General features: G+C 38.4%; 1 protein-coding gene across 1 annotated transcript; it reads right to left on the bottom strand.

Annotated features, from left to right (window-relative positions):
- Window positions 1-4,958: 4,958 nt before the first annotated feature.
- On the bottom strand, window positions 4,959-23,255 carry LOC137991072 (cilia- and flagella-associated protein 157-like). Its single transcript, XM_068836201.1, has 6 exons — window positions 23,139-23,255; window positions 16,060-16,099; window positions 10,578-10,685; window positions 9,862-9,912; window positions 9,039-9,344; window positions 4,959-6,553 (listed from the first exon to the last, which is right to left on the bottom strand). The coding sequence occupies exons 1-6, from the start codon at window positions 23,150-23,152 to the stop codon at window positions 6,392-6,394; spliced, it is 681 nt and encodes a 226-aa protein (XP_068692302.1). The 5' UTR covers window positions 23,153-23,255; the 3' UTR covers window positions 4,959-6,391.
- Window positions 23,256-24,009: the final 754 nt, after the last annotated feature.

Here is a 24,009-nt window from a genome sequence, read left to right as displayed (position 1 = left end):
CGGCATCATAGCGGCATGACCGCATTCACACCCGCATTGACAAGGTGTGAAAACGTGTAAAATCTTTTCAGCCCGAAAACTCGGGGTTAATTTTTCCAGGGAATGCTCCTCTTCAAATGAATTTATAGGGTATGTAGATTTGTCGGATTTTTACGAAATTTTGGGCCAAATGATCGTCGGATATTGGTGCACGAAGTGTTGTCGGGCTTTTAAAAAATCCGAAATATTTTTACTTTTACGCGTCCCTGCGTGTAGCGAAACGGGAAATTTTCTATTAGTCAACTTCAAAGTTTATTTTCTCAGAAACCAATGGGAAGATCCTAAAAACCCGACACTATTTGGTAGCCTATAAAGTGCTGATTGATATAGTACAGTTTGTTTGGTTGTGCGTGATAATGCGAAGGCGGGTAATTCAGCAAAGTGAAATGTATGGTTTTGCGTTTGAAGCTTCGCGCGTGCTAAAGAAAGTCATAATAAACAAAAATGTTAATATATTCGGATTCTTCGTTTTATTACCTTTTCGGTGATATATAGTTTGCTGGAGTTTTAACGAAAGTAACGCATTTCCATCTGAACACGAAAAGCGTTGACTGTGTAATTAACAATTATTCCATAAGCGCGCGTTGGATATGAGATGGTAAATAGCCAACGAGGCGCGTAGCGCCGAGTTGGCTATAACCAGTCTCATATCCAACAAGCGCGAATGGAATAATTGTTTTATTAAATTCCTTCCACTCCAAAAATTTGGAAGTACGAAATACGAGCGGAAAAAGCGAGCAAATCCGAGCGAAATCGAAAAAAACTTGATGAGAACTGATGCGATGTTGTGTAATACCTTGTTGTCAGACAGACTCAGGCTCATCACAAAAACATTTCTTGCCTTTTCGCGTTCTTCTAAACGTCGGAATTGATCCAAACTTTCCACAAAAAAAGTTTTTTTTCTCCTTTTTGGCTTTATTCAAAGAATAATTTCGCATTCCGGCGAAAACATTTTTAGCTTAGCAACGCTTAACGCAATCATTTACCATATAAGGTCAAACCAAGGTATATGAGCTGATAACCGAGATTGAGTGAACCAATCAGAGCACGCGAAATGCATTATCCGAGGTTGAGAATTTAATAAGAGAAGATGTTTTGAAAATGGTCTTAAGGAACACCTTCCTGAGGATTACTTTTTTGTGGGACAAATGGCTGCCATTGCCATTCTTCAGAATGGACAAGCCCCAAAATATTTTTCTGAAGACCTCCTACAGGATATTTTTGCCAGAGAAGAGAAAGAAGTATCACCAATGTGTTTTAAAACTCTGTGAAGGTCTAGACAGTCTTATAGGGATTCACATGTTAGACAGAAGATTCCCTCTATTCCTCTATTTGCTTAGGCCAGCCCAGAATAAAGCAGCACTAACAGTCCTAATGCTCATTCACCTTCTTACAGCAAAATTTTCTGAGGAGGGATCCAACAGTAGAAGGATAATGTGACTTAAGGTTGCACGTTCCAATAATTCTCCTCATAAAATAGCCACCTTTTATGTTCAAACTATGTCTGAGCAGGAATTAATCACCGATTTGGGTACCGAAAATGGGTTAGCTGCATCTATACAAACTTTCTTCCGACAACCCAGACGCTTACCGTTATGTTGCCTCACCAAGTAATCAAGGGATAGAGGGGTGGTGGGCATTTTACTCAAAAGGTCACTGCTCGTGGTCATGGTGGAGAAGCTTTTTCCATGATTTAGAATTTCAAGGGACTGTTGACACGTCATCAGAGATGGCCATGGAATGTCTCTGGTATTGTTTCCAAGGATGCATCTGGAATAGGATCTTTGAAACTGAAAAAATTCTTGATTGTGAAAGAAGAAAAAACAATTCTGATGTCTATATCTTTGCAATAAACGTCCACCAAGCGGTTTAGTTTTTTACGTGTGGCGGTAGAAAAATCACCCACAAATGGCAGTTTGAAGTATCGAATACCTGTAGTGTTTTCCCCAGTAGTAGAAGTGTTGTCTTGAGTTGGTCTAAAAGAAAATTTGTTTTTATACTCCTCAATGATCTTATCTATGAGATGATTAGGAAAGGGGTTGCATTGAAGAGTTATAGATAGTTGTTGAAGATCTTTTTGCCGTCCAGTGATGGTGGTGTTGATTTTAAAAATCTGTCAACCAATGTGTAAATCAGACCAACCTTATACCTGAAGCAGGTAAAACTAAGGAAATTTGTAAGAATTTTTTCAGTTTCAATCCTATTCCAGATGCATTAAAATCTATGGTTGTGTATCAATTTACTTATGCGGGATGTAACTCCCGTTACATTGGCAAGACGTCAAGCCACTTTGCAACCAGGGTAAAAGAGCATCTCTCGACTGTAAACGAACTAGTGAACGAACTCTGAAAGAATGAAAATGTCAATCTTATTTATTTATTAACTTCGCCACACATAAATTAAAGGAAGGCTGTTGTGGTTGTCGACGACAACCACAATTCCAGCTTAGCTGATTAGTTATAATGCGTTCATTATAAATCTAGGAAAATAAAGCGACGGCTGGAGTTAACAGCGAACTGAAAGCTCGGTTTTGGCCTTCGCCTCGTCAAAAATATGATGCACGCGCTGCCTAAACCGGTTTTAACCTGAGTGACTAGCCCAGAAACTTGGGCTGCGGCGACTTAACAGACTTGACCCCATATCTGCAGAGCCTTTCTTGCTCACCCTCTTGTGAGTTTTAGAGAGGCTCTGCTCGCAGGGTGCAGTGAAGTTAAGGCGCAACTAAAAAGAAGTACCGAGACCGAGACTGTGACCGAGCTCTAGGGACAATTTGATAGATTAGTGATGACGACCCTACCAGCTGATCTCGATTTGACAGCTCGTCAAATTTAAGCCAATCAGCATGCGACTCGCAAACACAGCCAGGGGTCCATTTATTCGAGAGCGTTTCGCGTATGATGCGCGTCGAAAGCGAACTGAATTTGTTCCAACGTCAGTTTTTAGACATACCTGCGCTGCCATCTGCCCTTTCTATGATCTGAAGCCATTCGAAGATGTCGAATTACGGTCGCCGAACGTGTTTTATTAGCTGAAAGATACTTGGATAGCTTTTTGAAACGATCGGAAAAAGAAAAAGACAGCGTTCGTGAATGTTTACTGTCGCTTTTATTCAGTTTTATTCTTCTTTGTCGACTAGGCTAACTGGAACACTAGACATTTTTTGGCTTAAAGATTTCTTGAACTGTTGCTGGAAAAAAATGACTGGTAATGTTAAATATACAAGGTTTAACGACAGATCGACTGAGCTACGCCAGTAACAAAGGGATCTGTCATATATGTCCCTTTCTGTCTGAAGGCTACAGTAGCTCCAGTAGAAGCGATCCACGGGTAAAAATCGGAATATGGGGCCCGTTTCTCGAAAGTCCCGAAACTTTACAGGCCATTTTCGGGTGTCACAATTCCCTTTGTATCTCACGAACGGGGAGGATTTAATTCGTCAAACTTCACAGTCATTCTGCTTTTTGTTACCTTGAAAACATGTTAAAAGATCAGCGTTCCAAAACAAGCTGTTGGCAGTTTCACAAATGGCTTTTAGGGCCCGAAAAGAGATCGGGACTTTCCAGAAATGGGCCCCTGTTCCGATGTATTCTGCATTTTAAGCACTTCGTCCGTGCATGCACAAATGTCTTAGACCACTCATGTTTACTTAACGTAAGCCTGCAAGCAGGCTTTCTCTTCGCGGTGGGAGAAGAGAGAGCCTGCTCGCAGGCTAACTTTACGTAAGACACAATGACTGTATATATATTTATATATATTTCCTGACTTGCCCGCGCGCTGTTGCATAGTTTCCCGTGGAAAAAACAGAGTAATTAAGGACACTAATTGGTTTTACCACACTCATTTGAAAACCGCTCTAAGTACGAGGATCACGAGGATCACGTCCTTCTTTGCTCGTGTTTCGAGTGCAGATCCCAATTATCTTTCTTTAATCATATTTGAATTTAAACGACTCGAGCTTTTGCTAACTCACTCCTAACCTACCTTTCTCCTGTACCTACACCGCAGCGACACGATGACCGCGCGCGCGGTCATTGTGTCTTTCGTTGCATCAGTGGTCTATGAAATGTGTTCGCACACCGACAAATATCTCGCTTTTGACTCACCTGACTAGAACCTTTCACGCGAGAGCATAATACTCTTTGTTTGTCCCTCCAAAATTTTGCATAATCATTGTTCCCAGTTTCTCTTGGGACCATTTTGAGTCCCAAGAGAAAATAAAAACAATGCTTATGCAAAATTTTATAGGGACAAACAAAGAGTATTATGGTATTTTTGACAGTGGCTAATTAACATTTGCTTCAACATCCGTTCCATTCTGTTGAATAATGTTGACTGCTGGGGTGGACAAAGGGTTTTTAACACGTCATCATTTGATTCAACCGGCAGGCTGCAGCCGCGGTTGTTACAATGGATACATGTACCGACAAGGATACGTCATTGAGAGACCGATTAGCTTGCACTCGCACACCCGACAACGTTGAAAGAGGTGGGCTTCAACTACCATGACTTTCTGCCGACACGTGTTCTCAACAAATGTCACTCGATTTCAGCCTCAGTGATTTGTTTACCATGGAAACAGTTAAATCTTACTTGAGGCTTAAGGTGTTGTTGTAAGACGCGCACTCTACCGAAAATGTCGTCAGTTGAAATTTCACAGAACTTTTTACAAAGTCATCACCAGCAAATACGTCATTCATTTCTTTCGAGAAGCAGTCGAACGAAACTGAAAAATAAGTTTCCCACGCAGTACAGAATAAATCCACCTTTCGCTTTCCAGATTTTTCTCTACGACAAACGCCTTGAATAAAAAAGTAGGAAGAAACCGTCTTTGGTCAAAAGATAGATCTCAACCGGGTATGCGAAATTCTTCTTCTTTTTGGTGATGGGGCGAGGCCAGTGGAAGAAGTAAAAAACAAACTGCAAATTGAAAATGTAGTTTATTACTCCTTGATTAAATCCCGAAAGTAAAGCATCTTATCGCCCAACTCAAAAGAACGATAATGACAATACTCTACAGTAGCTTGCGTTTTCTAAAAGAGCTGTGATTAGAAATTTAAGTCTTTCTTTAAGAATGACGTAAAAATCCTTCATTGGGTGGATGAAGGACAATACTAATTATCTATATTCTACCACTCTGACCACTATTCGAGAGTTGTTTTAACAATTACGTTATCAACGATTCAAAATTGTAAATTGTATATCTGTATTTCAACCTGGACGGTTTTAGTAATGTGTGCAAAGCAAAGATCCTCGCTAGAGCATGTTTGCTGATAAACGCAGCCATTAGTGACGAGCCCGCCTAACCAACGGTCAGCTGAGCTCTTCATGACCACAGAGATTTCTATCGAAAGTAAAACCTACTTCACAGAATATAAAAACCTTACTCAGTACTTACGTCCTTTTCAATACTGTGACAAATATTTTACAGTAAAAACAACGTAAGCTTAAAACCCTTTTGTATACAATTACTTTGATAAAAAGGAGGGAAGCAGGGATGCGTAGTAGTGAAAGCAATCGCCTCTCACAAATGTGGCTCGGGTTCGGTTCCGGACTCGTGGCCATATCTGGGGTAAGTTTGTTGTTGGTTCTTTTCTCCGCTTCGAGAGGTTTTTGTCCGGTTTTCCCCTTCCATCAAAAACCAACATTTCTAAACTCCAATTCGATCGGATGCAGGACCTCCCTGTAAACCACTTTCAGGTGAGTGGAGCTTCCTGGATAAATATCTCGAACTATTAATTACAACAGATCGGTCTGAGGATTTTGAGGATTTAAGCCGCGTTAAATTTACTAAAAGTTTCAAATTTTGCGCGATTTTAATCAAATTCTACGCTGTCGTCATTGCCAACGACTCCAAACATTGTTGATACTCGTCACATGTGTTCTCTCTCCTTCAGATACAAGAACAAAAAACCTAGTTGTGTCAAATTTGAAAACCTAGTATTCACTAAACCTTGAAAGAAGTTGACAACCATAAAACCCTAAACCAACGATTCTTTTAAAAAGGTTGGGCTAAAATTAAGAAGAACACACACATGGCACTTTCGCACAGTTTCAAAACTGATTGCTCACTCCCACTTCCTGCGCTTAACATCGCACAGTAACCTTTGAACATGAACTTTCCATGTTTTTCGTTATCCTTTTTCGTGCTGGAAATTCTGTCGCGAATCAAACGCGTCTGGATTGCTAGCCCAATGCAACTGTTCTAAGAACATGACAACAAAGTATCTCTCACTATGCCGTCATTGTGAACCTACAGTTAATCGGTCGCAACAGACATCTGAGAGGAGCCAATGACCATGCACAGCTTTCACTTGAATGGCTCAGGTCGAAAGGCATCTGAATTATGAGGACGTCACTGACCTTCCATGCGTCCAACCTGCGCTTGTAGGGCAGCATAACGAGCCTGCAAATCAGCATTGCTAGCCTCCAAATGATATAGTTGACTCTGGAGGAGGGCTACGTCCATGTTTTTGTCATCACTAACACGCTTCAGTTCAGCACAAAACCAGGTCACCTAAGGTAAAAGGGTTGACAAGTTCAGAAAAAGGGATTTCGACCCTTTTAACCTTATTATTATATACTCATCTTGAAGCACATGACTTTGAAGCGTGTAACTTGCAACTCTTTTCCTTGAAACAAAGCTGGGGATTTTAGGCCACCAATTTTATGCCCAAATATGGACAAAAATAAGATCGAAGCTGCACGCGCGGGAAAACGCACGAGCTACGTTAAATAAAAAAAACCCCAGCTCGCAACCAGAGTTAAACGCTTCAAGGTCAAGAGCTTCTGGCTCAACAAAACATCGCGTTTCTGGTTCTTTTTTTTTTTTTTTTTGATTGGCCAATGACGAATGCATAAATAGGTTTCTAGAGTGCAATACGGAAGTTGCTTTGGAAACAAAGTAATGGAGTGATTTTGTTGAGTATATAGTTTTAAAAAAATCTTATGATCTTGCGCGCGCATTTCGTGATTTATGGTCAATCATGATGTTTTGAAAGTTCTCAAATTGCACTCGCGGAGAACTTTCAAAACATGACCCGTGCCCATAGATCACGAAATGCACTTGTGTTCATACGATTTCCAGTACTTACAATGAGTTTCGATATAAAGTGCACTCTGAATGGTTAAAACCGCATGCTTTACGAGATTTTTCCGAAAATTTTAGCCGAATACGTGAGGAAATTAAAACACTCTTAAATTATTGTACAGTGTAAAACAAATAAAGGAGCCTCGCCTGTGATGTGTTCTGTTGTAAAGCACTTAGGAAGCGGATAGAACGCTCAAAAAGTAGGGGGAAAAATCGACTACGTCTCGTGCCGGTTCCCCTACACTTCTTTCGTGCTCTACCCGTCTCCTGCGTGCTCTACAACAGAACTGATCAAAAAATTTCCCATGGCGAATGTTTTTCAAATGTACTATCAAGGAAAGCTGTAAGATGAAAATGAACAGACCAATTCTACAAAAGATAATGATGAAAACAACAAATAAACAATGCCAATGAAAGCCATGATGATAACGATCATGATGACTTTTTTAATTGGATAACTTTAAACATTTGCCCTTACAAAAACCTAATAGCTAACCATATGTCGCGGGACACAACAACATATCAAAACAACTGACAGGCACATGACACGAAATGTTTACTGCAGTGTGTAAAAGCGCCTCTGCGCCATTCAGTATCAAAATAATGCTTCAAACGAGCTGATAAGAGTTACTTTTAGAGTGTCGAGGGACCAACTTCGTTCCCAGGAACTTTCCCATTGCTTTAAGGTGGGGTGGGGTGCTCACCCCCAAATAGAGGGAAAAGGTCCTGGGAACTAGGATGTGGAGGATTCGCCCATCTTCTGAGCGATTGAGAAGAATACGAAGAATGACCACATGCCAAACCCCTGGAAAACCAAGACAACCAGATGATATGACATATCAAACGAGAAATAGCAACTCACATCATTTCTCTTGTTTAGAGTCAATTCAGGTGAATTAGTACGTGGTCGATTCCTTTTCTAAACACCGAGGCCAGTATGTGGAAAAGAAAGCCCAAAAATCGACAACCATGTGATATCATCACAGATATCATCACAGAAACAGAAATTTTGTGTGCCATTTACTGTTGAATGTTATTTTTTTTTCTGGACGGTCTTTGTTTTCCGGGACGTTCGTCATCGGTCTTCGTTTTCCACACACTCGTTTTATAACAAATGATGGAGTACCGTTATAGGGGAGCGTTCATTGATTCAGTCGGAATTTCAATGTCTTGTCTAAACGTCAGCCGTTTCTTCAACTTAATCTTTAGGAGCCAAGGGTGAGAAAAAACGTCAGTCTTCCCAAGGTCAGGATGAACAACAGCTGACATTTCAGACTGAAGGATGTCAAATTAAACAGAAGTCTATGAAGTACTACTGGTGGGTGCATCAGTGAGCCACTGAACGCAGGGTTCGTACTCTTTTAAGCTCTTCAAATTGCATGACTTTCCATGACTTTTTCTACCTTTCCATGACCTTAAATTAAGTTTAGCTGTCACGTAAGAAAATTTTTCAAAACTATCCTTATTTTAGGATATTTCCTGACATAACTCAGTTCAAGTTTGAATAAATTAACAACCTCTGTCCACCAAACTTCCAACTGTTTGATAGAAACTCGTCTTTATTTCATTTTATCCTTGCTTTGACAGGTGCAATGATTACTCTACCATTTATAATTTTGATTCTCAATGACTTTCCATGACCGACCATAAAATTCCATGACTTTCCAGGCCTGGAAAATGAAATAATTTCTTAAATTCCATGACTTTCCAGGTTCTCCATAACCCGTACGAATCCAGACAATAACACTTCTTAAATAGGCAAGTCCAAGTAAAAAAAGAAGCAACAACTTGTCTGTTTTAAACGACTGGGCATGTGCAATACTTGAGGCAAATCAAAGAAAATTTAAATAAAAAATTAGCATAAAATACCAGAAAAGCTCTGTATGCTTCAAGCAATTAAATCAATCCTTACCTGGTGTTCAAGTGCCTGTTTCTCATTGTTGTGTGCAACATTAACAGCAAAAAGCTGTTCACGCATTTCCTGAAGCTCTCTCTTCAACCTCTCAAATTCTTCTCTTGAAACATCATAAACTGGTTCTTGAACTTCCATATTCTCGGTATACCGTTCAAGACCAGCACCCTGTGGTCTGACTTCCTGAGCAGAATCATGATGCTCTGTTCGTGCATTCAGTCCAGAGCATTCTGGAATTCCAAGGCTAGACATCTGCTCATTTAGAGAAGTTTTGTCAGGAGGGTGCTCTGGTTCCAAACAGGGTTTCTAAAGGAACCAGACAACAATTTACTGTCAAAAGAATAAAACTTCACAGGATACCAGAAACCTGGCTTTCTGAGATAAGACTTCTCTGTTTAGTAATTTACACCCATATACCAGGTGCTCTTTTTCTGTTGCTGTTCTTTGTTCCTCCTGTGCTTTTATACTTCTAATTACTGTAAAAGGCGATAAATACCTTTTGCTAACCGAGTTCGAGGTCTTTACTGTAAGTTACGGACCAACTTTTTCCTGCTAATTGATGGAAACATGCAGGCCATAAATCAATGGGAAAAAAGGAGGTAATAAGGCTCACTGGAAAAGAAACTAGTTGAAGCCAAGAGCAACAATCAACTGCCACAAATGAGTGGCAGCCATAAAAATCTGAAAAACGAATAAATCTTACTGGATTTCGTAAGTAGATGCTTGCAAGATTCAAAAAGCTTTTGCAATTTTATTAATCACAAAAACAACATGAAATTTCAAACTTATCAGGCTGTACTGTTAAATTGCTTCATTCATGTACCTCTGCAGTAGCTTCTCTTCCACCATGATTATGGTATTGTTTTAGATGCATCTACAAGGATAATAGCAAGAGATGAGGAACTCATGCACTGTGGCTTTGCATGAAAGCTACATGTACTTGTATTAATGCACATCCCCTTCAAAACTACAGATGTAGCTAAACCTTAGTAAATACCTTCTAAATTTGAAATAAAGTGGTTGTTTTGCTTAACTAGAGTTTAATAACAACAGACTTGTTCAAAAATTGACCAAGAATAGTAGAATGGGGTCCCCCATAGCAACTTTTGAAATGCCTATTCAACCCTCTTAGGACAATTACCATAAACTACCACAACTTATTAGCCCTTCCTCTCCAGGTTCTGATAGGCCCATTTTAAAAGTAAAAAAATTTGCCTGCTTAAATGCCCACCTCCACCCCTCCTGCGTAATTTATAATAGGCCCCCAAGTCTGTCCAAAAGCCTAACAAAGTTGTTTAGGCAAGGGCTTACATGTATGAGTGGTAGTTAATCCAGTAATTTGATTTTAAGTATGCAAACTGAATTCCAGGAATTACAACAAAATTCTGAATACCCATTGACTCCAGGGTGTGAGACTTAACAGATTTTACTGTCTAACAGCAGACAATTTTACTTGTCAACTGGGGGCGTCCTAGGGCCCCTGAGGAGTGAATGGGTTAAGGCTTCTACTAGACATTGTTTGTATTCTATAAGAGTTACCTGCAGATATCTCAGTTGTCCTTTCCAAAGGCATCCGTCATTGTGCGTACAGTGAACAACTGGAGAATCTATAATTTCCTCGTGTACTGCATTGCTAGGATGAGAAACCTACAAGAATAATTTAATTTATTTTATTAGCTTTGTCCAAACACTACAAGAATACAATGACATAACAGAAAATGTGAATAGAAATTTATAGATACATGGACAGGGATACTGCAAGCAACAGCTAAGGCCAATTATATGGCTAAAGAAAGAGCATTTTACTGTTTGAATGAACAATTTGTGTTAAATATAACCGCAGATATAGTTTTTTCCACAAGGTCTTCGGAACGCTTTGGAAATAAACATCTCGCAAGTGACTTGCCGACGCATGCGAAACAAAGAATTTTCCTTGGCATGCTTTGGAAATTAATTAATTGTCAAATTGAAGTGTGGTTCACTAGTAGAAATTTGTTATCTGTTTGTTTTCTACATTTCTATGTAAAAAATAATAATTAGAATAATGTTCTTATAAGTAAAGATTTGGTAAAACATTTGACACTAAAAATATTATAATAAAATTTCGACGTTTCCAGAACGTCGTCATTATCAAGTGAAAGTAAAATAATAAAATAGAATATACATAGTGAAGAGATGAATAAATTAAAAGGCATTGAAAGTTAAACAAAGAGAATATACAAACAAATAAGAACAATAAGACCCAATTTAAACACTCAGAGCAACTCCATTAGGGCCAAACTCTTTGCTTAACTTTCAATGCCTTTTAATTTATTCACCTCTTCACTACATATACTCTACATATTTTATTATTTTACTTTCACTTGATAATGACGTTCTGGAAAAGTCGAAACGTTGTGCCATTGTTTTATAATATTTTATCGCATGTTCTTGAAAGGGAAAATAGTGTTTGATATGGGTTCAATTTGCTAACTTGCTGCTAGTAATCAGGGAGCAACAAAAAGGTTGTTCGCTAGCCCGCGGCTAGTGGAACGACATTTCAGGCTAGCGCCTTCTTATCGCAGGTTGCCTGAGGGGAAAGCATCAATTAAACAAAAATAGGGCGTTGTTGGTAGCTGTTTTTTTTTGGTGCAAACGTCTGACATAAGCATTAAATAGACATTTCGAGAGGGAAAGTGAAAGAATACCGATCTCTTCTTTTTAAGGGCTTTAAATCAATATGACGACAACCAGGTCTGGACTCAGCGACTCGCCTCAAACTTCCAGTTTTCGCTTGGCCAAATCTTTAAGCAGATTTATACAACGAACACAATGGCGTAAAAATTGCTACAAGGAGAGCAAGAACAAAAACACTAGCAAGCTCGGAAAAGTCCACAATTTGAGCTTTAAAGGTTTGCTCAAAACCCTTCTAGTGTCAAATCACATAAACGTACATCGCAATGAAATATCCTATCTTGCGAGCTGTCCGATAAGCTGACATTGAATAACTCTTTGATTTTAGGACTGTGTTCTTGTCTTTATGGAGAAATCTTTTAGTAAGCTGATTCTCGGAATTTCATCTCACCCTGGTACTAATCGTACTTTTTTCAAATTTCATCAAGACCTCAGTTCTGATTGTGTTCCTCCCAGTCACTCCCCAACATAATGGGGGAGTGTAGCTGGCAGCTATAAAAAATCTTTCTATAGCAAAATGGCATCACTAGGTGGGATAAACAGGCAATTAAAAGAATATCGGGGTGCAGGGATTGTGCAGTGGTGAGAGCACTCGCCTCCCACCAATGTTGCCCAGGTTCGATTCTTCGACTCGGCGTCATATGTGGGTTGAGTTTGTTGGTTCTCTACTCTGCCCCGAGAGGTTTTCTCCGGGTACTCCGGTTTCCCCTCTCCTCAAAAACCAACATTTGACTTTTGTGTTAATTGTTAATTTCACTTTACAGTGTCCCCAATTAGTGCTCCAGCGGTAAATCTACTAGACACTTAAATAAGGTTCCTTTCCTTTTCCTTATAATTATTATTATATGGGAAGCAATTTGCAGGCTAAATGACCCTCTGGCACTCTGATTGGCTGGTTTTTGGTTGGGATTTTACAGTATGGACCATTACCATAGAAACGGTCCGTTTCTGTATTTTTTTCTCTGTCCCAGAAAATTCAAGTTGCACAAAAAAAAAAGTTTTAAAAAAGCGGAATTAAATTTTTTCATCTCAACAGTACCATTATAGCATGCAGAATTTAGTTTTAAATGTAAAAGTTTGTTGATGGAATACCAAGGTTACAAATATTCACCAAGCGTAGAAGTGTCCAATCACTCAAAGAAACTATGCCACATAATAAACACCTTACTAACCTCACTTGCTTGGGACCCTACTGGGGAATATTGGCCCTCGGTTGTTCGAACTTAGGCCAATATTCACCGTACGGCCCTCGCCCTCAGTTAGTAAGAGGTTATTATTATTATTATGATATATTACGACAAAAATCATTCTGATTGTACTGAAAGAGATGTTATCAGTTAACCTCAGTAAATGAAATGATAAATGACGGTGAATGTACATGTAATTTAGCCTAAGTTAAACTTGAGCCAACACAGTCAGCGACGGTTCGTGGTGGCTCGCATTTATGTGCTTTGTTGCAGGGGCGTTCCAGCTACATGTACATGTAAATTGTTCAGTGCCTTTTCGCTCCCACTCCCCCACCCCTTCTTGTCTTCATCGTGTGACCTTTGGTAAGTACAGTATGTGGGTTGGTTAGTATTTCTACTGATTTATCAGTGTGACGGTGACGGGTGGTTGCCGCTCTCAGGGATGCCATGCAGGGCTTGAAATTGCAACTCACTGGTGGCCAATGCAACCAAAAATTGTCTGCTGGCGACTAGATTTTGAGAACTGGTCGCCAGCTGGCGAATCGCATTTGTCTGGTAACCCAGGATAACAGTAGACAACTTCTGTATTTGAATCTTTATGTGATGAAATCCTTCGGAACTCGTAGCTAGAAAACGACCCACCTTTCTTTTCCCACTAAAATAGTGTCTAAATACTACAAGAAAATTAGCCTGTTTCAGGCTCTCAGATAGTCGAGAAAACGAAAAGAAACTGCGTGTGAAAAGCGAGTGGGGGCTTGGGTCGAGGCGACGGTTTCACAGACTGTTAATTAATAGCACAAAATGTACTTCAAACGAAATGATAGGTTTAGCAGAGTTTTATTGGATCTCGTGGAAGCGTTGAACTTTACATTTGAACTTGATCTGAATTAGATTGAACTTGATCTGAACTGAACGACTTTCCGGAACTACTAAAATCGCCAACAACAACGGTTCTTAAATAGGCTTTAACTATGTGGTCTAGAATATTCCTTGTGTCTATTTTAAGCAAATTAATCACGCCATTACTTGTACTTATTTTTAGGATTCTAGAACTTTCCATGATCTGTCACTTATAAATATACATCAGCACAATCTAGAACTTTCCAGGAAAACAACAACAATTATGTAACGTTTATAGAACATTCCTGAACTCTTCAGAACATGATATATGAAATTAATCATGACTTCATGGGATCGTGGGCGCACTTAAACACCATGTGTGCTTCTTGCCGGTTACCTGAGTTTTTGTGGCCAGAAGACGAAGATTCGGCCAGAAAGTTAATTGAAAATTTAAATCCATCGTTAGTTGTGAATGCTGAAAACGTAGATTACCAAAGGACCTCCTCGGAATTAGCTTGGTATTGATAATATATTGATGAACCTGGACATCGCATAATGAGTTTGAAATTTGTATGGAACTTTCAAAAAGCGACCTGTACCCTTAACGTAAAGCATGTTGGAGAACTATTCCCCTCTGTTAGAAATCTGACACCTGCAAAATTGGCTACACAAGGTGATTAATAAACGGAGATAAATATCGGTAGAAAAGTACTTTATGAAAACAAGTTCCTCTGATTCTACAGGCTACTGAAACCGTGCGAGGCGCTCCATTTATTTTATCGCTGTCTGAGACTGATACGAGCATTGTGGTTGTGTGGAGGCCTAGGCCGAGCAATTTACTCACGAGAAAGGTATAGTAGGTAAGGTATAGTAGGAGAACAAAGAAACTACGTTTTGAAGAGGTGAAAAGCAAGATGATAGAGGACCCATGTTTGCCTTGCTATGGAAAACACGGACGTGTGTGCTTCGCTCCCTTTCAAATAACCGTAAAGAACACCATCACCAAATTGAAGACAAAAGCTGAAAACAACAATGGCTTTCAAGATCTTTCTCTTGCTGTTTTTTCTTGTTATTTAATAATCATGACTTTCCTTTCATGCAAAGTAACATTTAAAATCATGTTCTTACGTAAGTCAATAAGTAAGTTGGCCACCAAGTTTTTCCCATTAGTCACCAGCTGGCACCTGAGCAAAAAAGTTAATTTCAAGCCCTGCCATGGATACCTGCACGCTTGGCTTGCATCACGCACAGCTCCACCTAACCGAAGGCATCTTCCTCAAGCTCATCTGTTGGCAATGAGTTTAACCTCTTACTAACCAAGCGTGAGGGCCATACTGGGGAATACAATGTATTGGCTTGAGGTACATGTAGTTGCAGTACGAAAACGACCAAGGGCCATTATTATTATTCCCCAGTATGGTACCAAGCAAGTGAGATTAGTTCATGTAAGTTGCTTATTATATGGCATCATTTCTTTGAGCAATTGGACACTTCTCTGCTTGGTGAATGTTTGTAATCTTCGTATTCCATCAACGAAATTTGAACGGTAACCTTTTACGTTTAAAACTAAATTCCGTGTTCTATAATAATTGTACTGTTGAGATGAAAAAATTAAATTCCACTTTTTAAAAGCTTTTTGCTTTTCACCCAACTTGAATTTTCCAGGAGAAATAAAAAATACGGAAACTGAATGTTTCCATAGTAATGGTCCGTACTGTAAATTCTTGACTAACAACCAGCTGATCAGTGTGCCCCATTTAAACTGAGGATTGCAAGCTGTATAACAAAGATGATTAAATCTCTTTAAGATTCAAGGTACCTAGTAGTATATTCCTCAGTATGGTCCCAAGCAAGTGAGGTTAGTAAATTGTTCATTATATAGCACTGTTTCTTTGAGCAATCAGACACTTCTCCGCTTGGGGAAGGTTCCTAATCTTCGTCTTCCATCAGAAAACTTTGAACAATAACCTAATTTACATGTAAAACAAAATTCTGCTTGCTATAATTGTACTGTTGTGATGAAAATATTAAATTCCGCTCTTTTAGAACTTATTGTGTTTTGCTCAAGTTGAATTTCCCAGGAGAGAGAAAAATATGGAAACAAACTGCTTCCATGGTAATGGTCCATACTGTAAAATCCCGAAAAAAACCAGCTGATCAGAGTGCCCCATTTACCCTGAGAATTGCTAGCCATATAATAAAGATAAATAAATCTATTCAAAAGTCACTTTGATACAGGGTACCTAATGTCAAAAATGAGCTCCCTCATGGAGCATTTTCAATAAAACAAAAGAAAGATCATTTTAGATGTTAATATATACCTGACCGAGGTCTTGGCCATCCACAGGGAAGATTGCATTCCTTAAAGGGAGAAAATCACAAATAACTCCATGAATACAAGATGCTTTAACTGCATACATTGTATCAAAAGAGGGGAAAAGGGTCAGCCGTGAGTTGAGCTATTTGAATTTAACAGCTGAATTTACCAGTTTAATTACATGTACTCTGAGAAAAGGAATATAATATAATTTGATACAAAAGGACAGTCCTTCTTAATGAATCAGGTCAATTCTGCAATAACTATAGATTGAGAGTTTAAAAATGTACATATCTAACAAGATATCATACCAGCACTGCATTTTATTTCGATCAACTTAAGTTTAAAAGGTACCACATTAAAGACATAGAAGATAAATGTACAACGTAACTTGACCAAGTAATTAAATTAATAGCATTACTAGGAGTTACAACGTAAAATTGTGTGGTTGGCTTTGAGGATGGAAGAAAATCCGTAAGGAGAAAGACAATGAACCATTTTTGGTATATCTGAATGTTTTAACTCACATTCAGTAGGATACATGTACATAAAAACAGTATGTGCAGAGGCAAAGATATTGGTTTCAGCTCTCTAAAAACTGAAAAAATTTCAGGAGTAGAACAACAACCTTTACTTGTACTCTTACTAGATGAATATTTATAAAGAAAGTAGGAAAAATTAATGAAACTTAAATATAGAACTGGCTGCCAGGAATAACCACAGGTGCTAGAGGAGCTGGGCAGCCAATGACATACACTGTACAATAAATATAGGTAAGTAGATTAAAATAAAGGTCGGTTGTAAAATTACTTAGCTACATGTAAAAACAGAAGCAAACAGAACTCAAACACACACACTGCAAAGACACAGCACACATGCAGCTATGATATTTACATATTCTTTTTACAGAAAAGTGAAGATACACTGTACATGTAAGTACAATTAAGATGACATATCTAGATTATTTTAGGAAAAATATGTTGCAAAAAAAAGAAAGTAAGAGACAAAAGAAATTGGCATTGCTAATTATAGATAAATAGAATAGAATAGAAATTGGAAAAATGTGGAGAAACCTAAAGGAGAAATTTGCAAGAAAATGGTTTACAGATGTGTAAGGAATTCAGTGCCTGGCTTGCCATTTTTTTATTGCATTTAGAATCCCTATCCAAACTGTAGTTTAGGCTGATCAGCTACAATATCCTTATTCCTGTTGATGTAGCCTAATGCTTGGATGTGTGGTCAGTTTCTGGTAAATTGGATGGTCACCTTCAGAATAAATTCAACCTTTAAAGCTTTCAACCTTTATTTGTGCAGAAGAAAGAAACATGCACTGCCCACAGTTAGCAAACTTAAAGCTACATGTAGTCGAGGCAAGCAGTGTCTACACATACATTTTATATGAGGTAAAAGATTTACAAGAACAAGACATTCAAATTATACATCAGTTACATGTACAAGTACAAACACAACAAGCTGAGGACAGATCAATGTACTCATCATACATGTACTTTTGAGTCTCTGGAGAAGGAGATCGTGACTGACAAAAAATTAATATTAATGTTAAAGTTACAACATTATTTTGATAACTGCCGCAATTCACAAGATAAGCTACTATAAAACTCCCAGATAAGTCACATTCGCAGATTATAGCTGAGATTCTCTAGTCTCCTTTGCATCTGCTCACAAGGCTGCTACCTAACGGTCGCCTGGGGCGCCTTATTTGTGAGCGCAGGCGACCAAATTTCTGCAAGAACAAGTAGCCTGGAATGGGCGCCTAACTTATCACAATGTAATTCATCCTCACTTTATTGTAAATTTGATCCCAGCTGGCTGAGTTATTTAATCACTATTCTGGGCTCTTGAAATAATGACTCGGGCTACTAATTTTTAATGTTGGGAGCCCAAAGGGCTCCTGGAAAATTTTTTTAGGCAGCAGCCTTGTGCTCAAGCCAAAGTCACACAACATTTTCCATCCCCAAGAGACTCAGACTAAAGGTTACCTTACCTACCCCCTTCAGTTTGGCTTAAGAGAAAAATGTCTCATAATGCATGATCTTAATCTCATCTCTATCACTGAAGCTCACCATAATTCCAAAGATAATAGTGAATTTGGTTGTGGTTTATTCATTGGTAAAAGCTCTTGATAAGTAGCTGTGAACCAGACAGTGTAGAATTCCATTTAACTCTAAGCTTATTACCCTTATGGCATAAGAGGACATACAGTGTATGCATCAGTGGTTTAAGTCTTAATTGTATGTGTTAATGGTCAGATCTTAACTTCCCTGTCAGTAACTTGTGGTGTACATATACAATATACATAATTTCCACATTAAGTTATTATTTTGTCACTTTAATTAAATTAAATCCCCTAGATTGCACTATTATTGCATCTGCTCCTCAAAAACATTTTGAGGTGGTTGCAGCGAGAGACTATTAGTCTAAGCAAAGGCAAAGTTTAAGAGCTACATGCATAAGAGCCAGCCTGAGGGCTTTTAATATAACATGATGGTGCAATTTCGTACAATCAACCTCAAATTGCATCCAATCGCACAATTCACGACAAATTGCACAAATTTCATCAAAATACACTTCGGATTCTCTGAATTTTCATTTTTATAAAAATCAACTACAAGGCTTGCACCTATGAGGCCTGGTTCTAGTGTTCAATCTAAAATAGTTGCCTATTGGCACAGGGCAAACAACTTCTCTTCTTCAGGTTGCCAAATCAGTGAAATTTAGAATTGCTGATATACAGTATCAACAATTCATGTCAACAAAGCAAAAGAAAACAAGGTCACATCACATAAAAGACCACAGTTGTATGTGAAGACTTACAGAACTACTAGTAAACAACTTCAAGGTTTTGTTTGCATTATAAAGTTGCTGCAAAATTAAGGATAGTGCCTACTATTGTTATTGCGCATACATTCTGCACATCACGAGATACTCAGATTTCCTATCGGTGATGCTTACTAAGACAGGGATATTTTTGTGCGGTAAAACTATCCGGAGAAAGTAGATCTTAGTAAGTGTCCTTGGTATCCAAAAAGAAAATTGGGGGTAACCATGCATTTTTGAGAGATAATTATGCTTCAATTTGAGAAAGAATGCCATACACTGCTTTGTATTTTAATTAAAGGTTTTGACAAATATTATTCATGAATTATTTTTGAAACATGCGTGGTTACCCACAATTTTCTTTTTGGATTTTAATAACACTTGATAAGATCTACATTTCCTGCATAATCACACACCGGGGCAAAAATATCTTTAATTACATTGCAGTAGGCACTGTCCTTAAGAAAATCATTCTATTTTATGCATCATCAGCTTTCAGCCTGATGTCATATTAAGCCACTTATTGGCACTGAAGAGCCCCCATGGGCAGCAGTATATATGATTATATTTATTAAAATCCAGCATTGACATTGATATGTAACTAGTACTTGATGATATGGAATGGTGGCATAATTAATAAGAAATGTGAAAAATACATTCTTTGATCTCAATGAGTAGGAGTGTAGATGTAGATTACTTGCTTTTCAAAAACTAATGCAAGCGCCAAAGGGAAGTATTGTATTAAGTGTTCTGTAGCTGCAGATGTAGTTAATTCCATTTCAATGTTGCCCTGACTAAATACTGATAAGGCATAATCTGAGGCCAGAACTTGAATATAAAAGTTCTGCATTGTTTATGAAAATATGTAAAACCTTTCAAAGTAACTTACAGTAGTACAGCAAAGATGGCTAATATGTTACAACAAACTCTTCTAAGAAGAAGGACTCTCAACTTTGATAAAACATGGCCACAAGGTCAAAAATAGGTCCCTCGGGGGACGTGTGCTTACTGGTAACGAATGTTACACCATTAACATTGTCTGTGTGATTGTTGACATGTTTTGGTAATGGGCGTTGACAATGAATGCTTGGAATGCAGTTACAAAAACTGAGTGAATTTCGAAGGAAGAATGGATGCATTTATAGGGAAAGTAAAGAAAACGAAATAATGAGCGAGAGGTAGTAAGGTGTGCACAGAGTCATGATGGAATCCGGCAGTAGGTGATCTGTTTGAAACTCGAGGTCAATGCAGAGTGCCTTTCTTGGATTTGTTCTTTTATTTTTTCACTCAAGAAGAGCACTGGGAATTCTCAAGGTTTAATACGTTTGTCAAATAATTCTGTATCATGGGCTATATTCAAAGAGAGAGAACAAATTATGAGCAGGTCACTTAATAGCATCAGGTAGCTTCATTTGTGTGAGCGATGTTAATGATACCTTACCTCCCGATTTTCCCGCGAAACATTTTTGGCTTAGATGAAAATCATATAACGTTTTTCCTGTAAAATTATTTAAAGGTAATTTCATGACCTTTCTGGTGTTATAGTTGGTCTTGATTTTAGTTAGCTACCAAAATTAGATTATCAAATTTCAAGTTCTTTTACCATCTCAGCAACTTTCAGTGTACAAAGAATTTTCATCTAAAATGAAATTTACTTCTACCCATAAGGAATTTATAGTTTAAATTTCGTCAAAATTTCAGCAGTAAAAATCTTGATCTCAACACACCAAAAATATGCATATCCCGTCTATTGGCACATGTCAAAGTGCCAAGGGCGAGCAAACAAATTATGAGCAAGTCACTTGATATCATCAGGTATGTTTATTTGCATCATACCTTACCTCCCGATTTTTCCACGTAAATTTTTTAGCTTGGATGAAAATCACAATTATATTTTCCCCGGAAAATTATTTAAGGTAATTTCATGACCTTTCTGGTGTTAGTTGGTCTTGGTTTCAGTTAGCTACCAAAATTAGATTATCAAATCTCAAATTCAAGTTCTTTTACAATCTCAGCAACTTTCAGTCTACAAAGAATTTTCATCTAAAATGAAGTTTACTTCTACCCGTCAGTAATTTATATTTTAAATTTCTGCAAAATTTTGGCATTAATTAAACATCTTGTTCTCAACATGTCAAAAATATGCATATCCCGTCTACTGGCAAATATCAAAGTATAAAGTTGTTTATAAGACGAAAAATTACCTTGCCTAAAAACCCACTTTAATGTCGTCTTGTTTCAACTAGCTACCAAAATAAGTTTGTTTATACATCTCAGCATTACCTCTACCTGCGAGAAATTTATATTTTCAATTTCAGCAAAACAAAACAAATAGTCAATTGATCATGATTTTTTGGCATAATTAAGCAAGCAAGTGTCAGAAAGCAAGTTGCCTTTGATGACAACTGATGAGATTTTTCAAAATGTTTCGAAATTCAAAAATATCAGACATCTTTAATACTGGAATATCAACATGAAAGCTCAATGAAGAGGTTTTATGGGCATTTTGACTACAAAGGCTGTTTGCCAATCAAATTATCATGCGATTGTAGAAATCTTGCCGTAAATTCTCTAAAATTTCTCTTTTCATAAGGAAAATTAAGAAACGAAAGGCGACTATTAGGCCACAAACAGAATAACTGTAAAATGGACATAGATTGTTAAAACTGAATAAAGACCTCATAAGTTTAGTGATTCATGCACGAGATCTACATGTAACACTCACTCACTCACTCACTCAGACAGCCCCGATGACATTGTGCATTACAGGCTAGCCCATAAGCACAAAAATGCAATATTTTTGGACAACAGGCACAAAGAGGAAAATTAATGATTTGTCTCAGGGCACAAACATTGACTGTAACAATTCAAAAGGTGGTAATGAAATGTAACGTAAACAGGATGATGATTGGTGTAAAGACGAGGCAGAAACTCCTGCAGGCATTACTGATACCATGTTAACAACAACATATTTTCTAAATGAAAATATATGACAGTATGCATTAAAATAATGTGGCACCAGCAGAGGGAAGCAAACCAGTTATACTGTGTTCACACTAGGCCAAAACATGTTTCATTATGAAAAGTGTTCACATCAGTCAGTGCATTGAGCGAATCACGGTTGAGACATGGTTAGTCTGAGCATGATTAATTGACAACATCACGAGGTAGTTTCAATCATGATCAAACCAAACATGTTGAAGATGGCAGATGGATGCGGAGAGGAGGTGAGTGCCCAAAAGAACCAAAATTGGGGCTATTGTACGTGTGAGGCCAACTGTCTAGTTGAAATATGGGCCGATGAAGAAATACAATGACAATTATAGGCGATTGCTAAGCTTGTGGAAAACGGAATATCTTGTACTGAAGAAAGCACAAATGCCGTCTCCTTGTTACACACTGCATAGCCCTCCTCCTCTGAAGGGCTTGAAAACTGACACTAAACAAAAGAATGATTGCAACTGTTACAGTACATTAATTTGTATGTGCATACCATGAAACAGCTGCATAAATTATACAACCATGCATGAAACTTGTTTGAAACCGACATCTGATGTGAACAATGTTTAGGGCAAAACGTGTTTCCTTAAAACATGTTACTCTAATCATGTTTTGGCTTTAAAGTAACAACACAGCTTTAGTGTCTTCTAAGATAAAACTACAGAAGATCTAGAGTTATATCCAGGGATAATCCTTGAGCAAAAAAGGTCAGTAAACAATGACAGGCTAACAAGTGTTAAGCACAATGAGATTTGTAGATACCAGATAGAAGGGCAGCAGTGTCAGTAGAAAACCTGCTTTTCAAAACAGAGATCTAGGAACTGCTGGCATATTAGGAAAGTGTCACATCAGTAAAGGCAGGTACATATTACTGTCACATACGCCACACAGGTAGCCCTAGGATACCTATTACGGTACTGTTTTAGTTCACGTTTCCATCAGTGTTACGAATTAAAATTCTTAGCCTATAATATCGTTTGTATTAATTTTTAGTAAGCATACAATATTCGACCCAAACTTTACCGCCGACCATGTTTTAAATCTGACAGTGGGTATTTCAGGTGTTTTCGTAGGTATTTCAGGTGTTTATGATCAGTATATTTTATAAAGAGAAGACTGGAATCACGCTTTCTTTTTTAAAAATCACGACAAAATGAAGTGCCTCGGTTTGCCTTATGGCTACGGCCCTGGACAGTGTGCCTACAGATGTATGGTTCTAATGCAATCTAAGAAAACACTACTCACTCATTTTGATACATGGTGTTGAAGAGGAGAGGAAAATAAGTGGGTCAACTCGTTTGATAAAACCAAATTCTTGACTGAAAGTCTCGCCACGAGTTACGGACTGCATGCTAGCATGCATATAGAGCACTTTTACACCATATGACACACCATATATAGTATATTCTAATATGGTATCACGCGCACTCTCCTAAAATTCCCTTACACTTGTCTCTTCTCACCTTTACTTGTACGCACTCACCTTCACTTATATGCACTCACTTTCACTTGTACGCACTCACCTTCACTTGTACGCATTCACCTTCACTTGTATGCACTCACTTTCACTTGTACGCACTCACCTTCACTCGTATGCATCCACTTTCACTTGTACGCACTCACCTTCACTCGCATGCATCCACTTTCACTTGAATGCATCCACCTTCACTTGTACGCACTCACCTTCACTTGAATGCATCCACCTTCACCTGTACTCACTCACCTTCACTTGTGTGTACTAAACTTCACTTGTACGCACCCACCTTCACTCTTACGCATTCAACTTCACTTGTACGCACTCACGTGCACTTGTATGCACTCACCTTCACTTGTACGCACTCACCTTCACTCTTACGCATTCAACTTCACTTGTACGCACTCACCTGCACTTGTACGCACCCACTTGTACGCACCCACCTTCACTCTTACGCATTCAACTTCACTTGTACGCACTCACCTGCAGTTGTACGCACTCACCTGCACTTGTACGCACCCACCTTCACTTGTACGCACTCACCTTCACTTGTACGCACTCACCTGCACTTGTACGCACCCACCTTCACTCTTACGCATTCAACTTCACTTGTACACTCACCTGCACTTGTACGCACCCACC

The sequence above is a fragment of the Montipora foliosa genome, chromosome 2 (genome assembly GCF_036669935.1).
Source record: "Montipora foliosa isolate CH-2021 chromosome 2, ASM3666993v2, whole genome shotgun sequence".
NCBI lineage: Eukaryota > Metazoa > Cnidaria > Anthozoa > Scleractinia > Acroporidae > Montipora > Montipora foliosa.
Note: the sequence above shows the minus strand (reverse complement) of the source record. Positions and strands in the feature narration are given on the sequence as shown.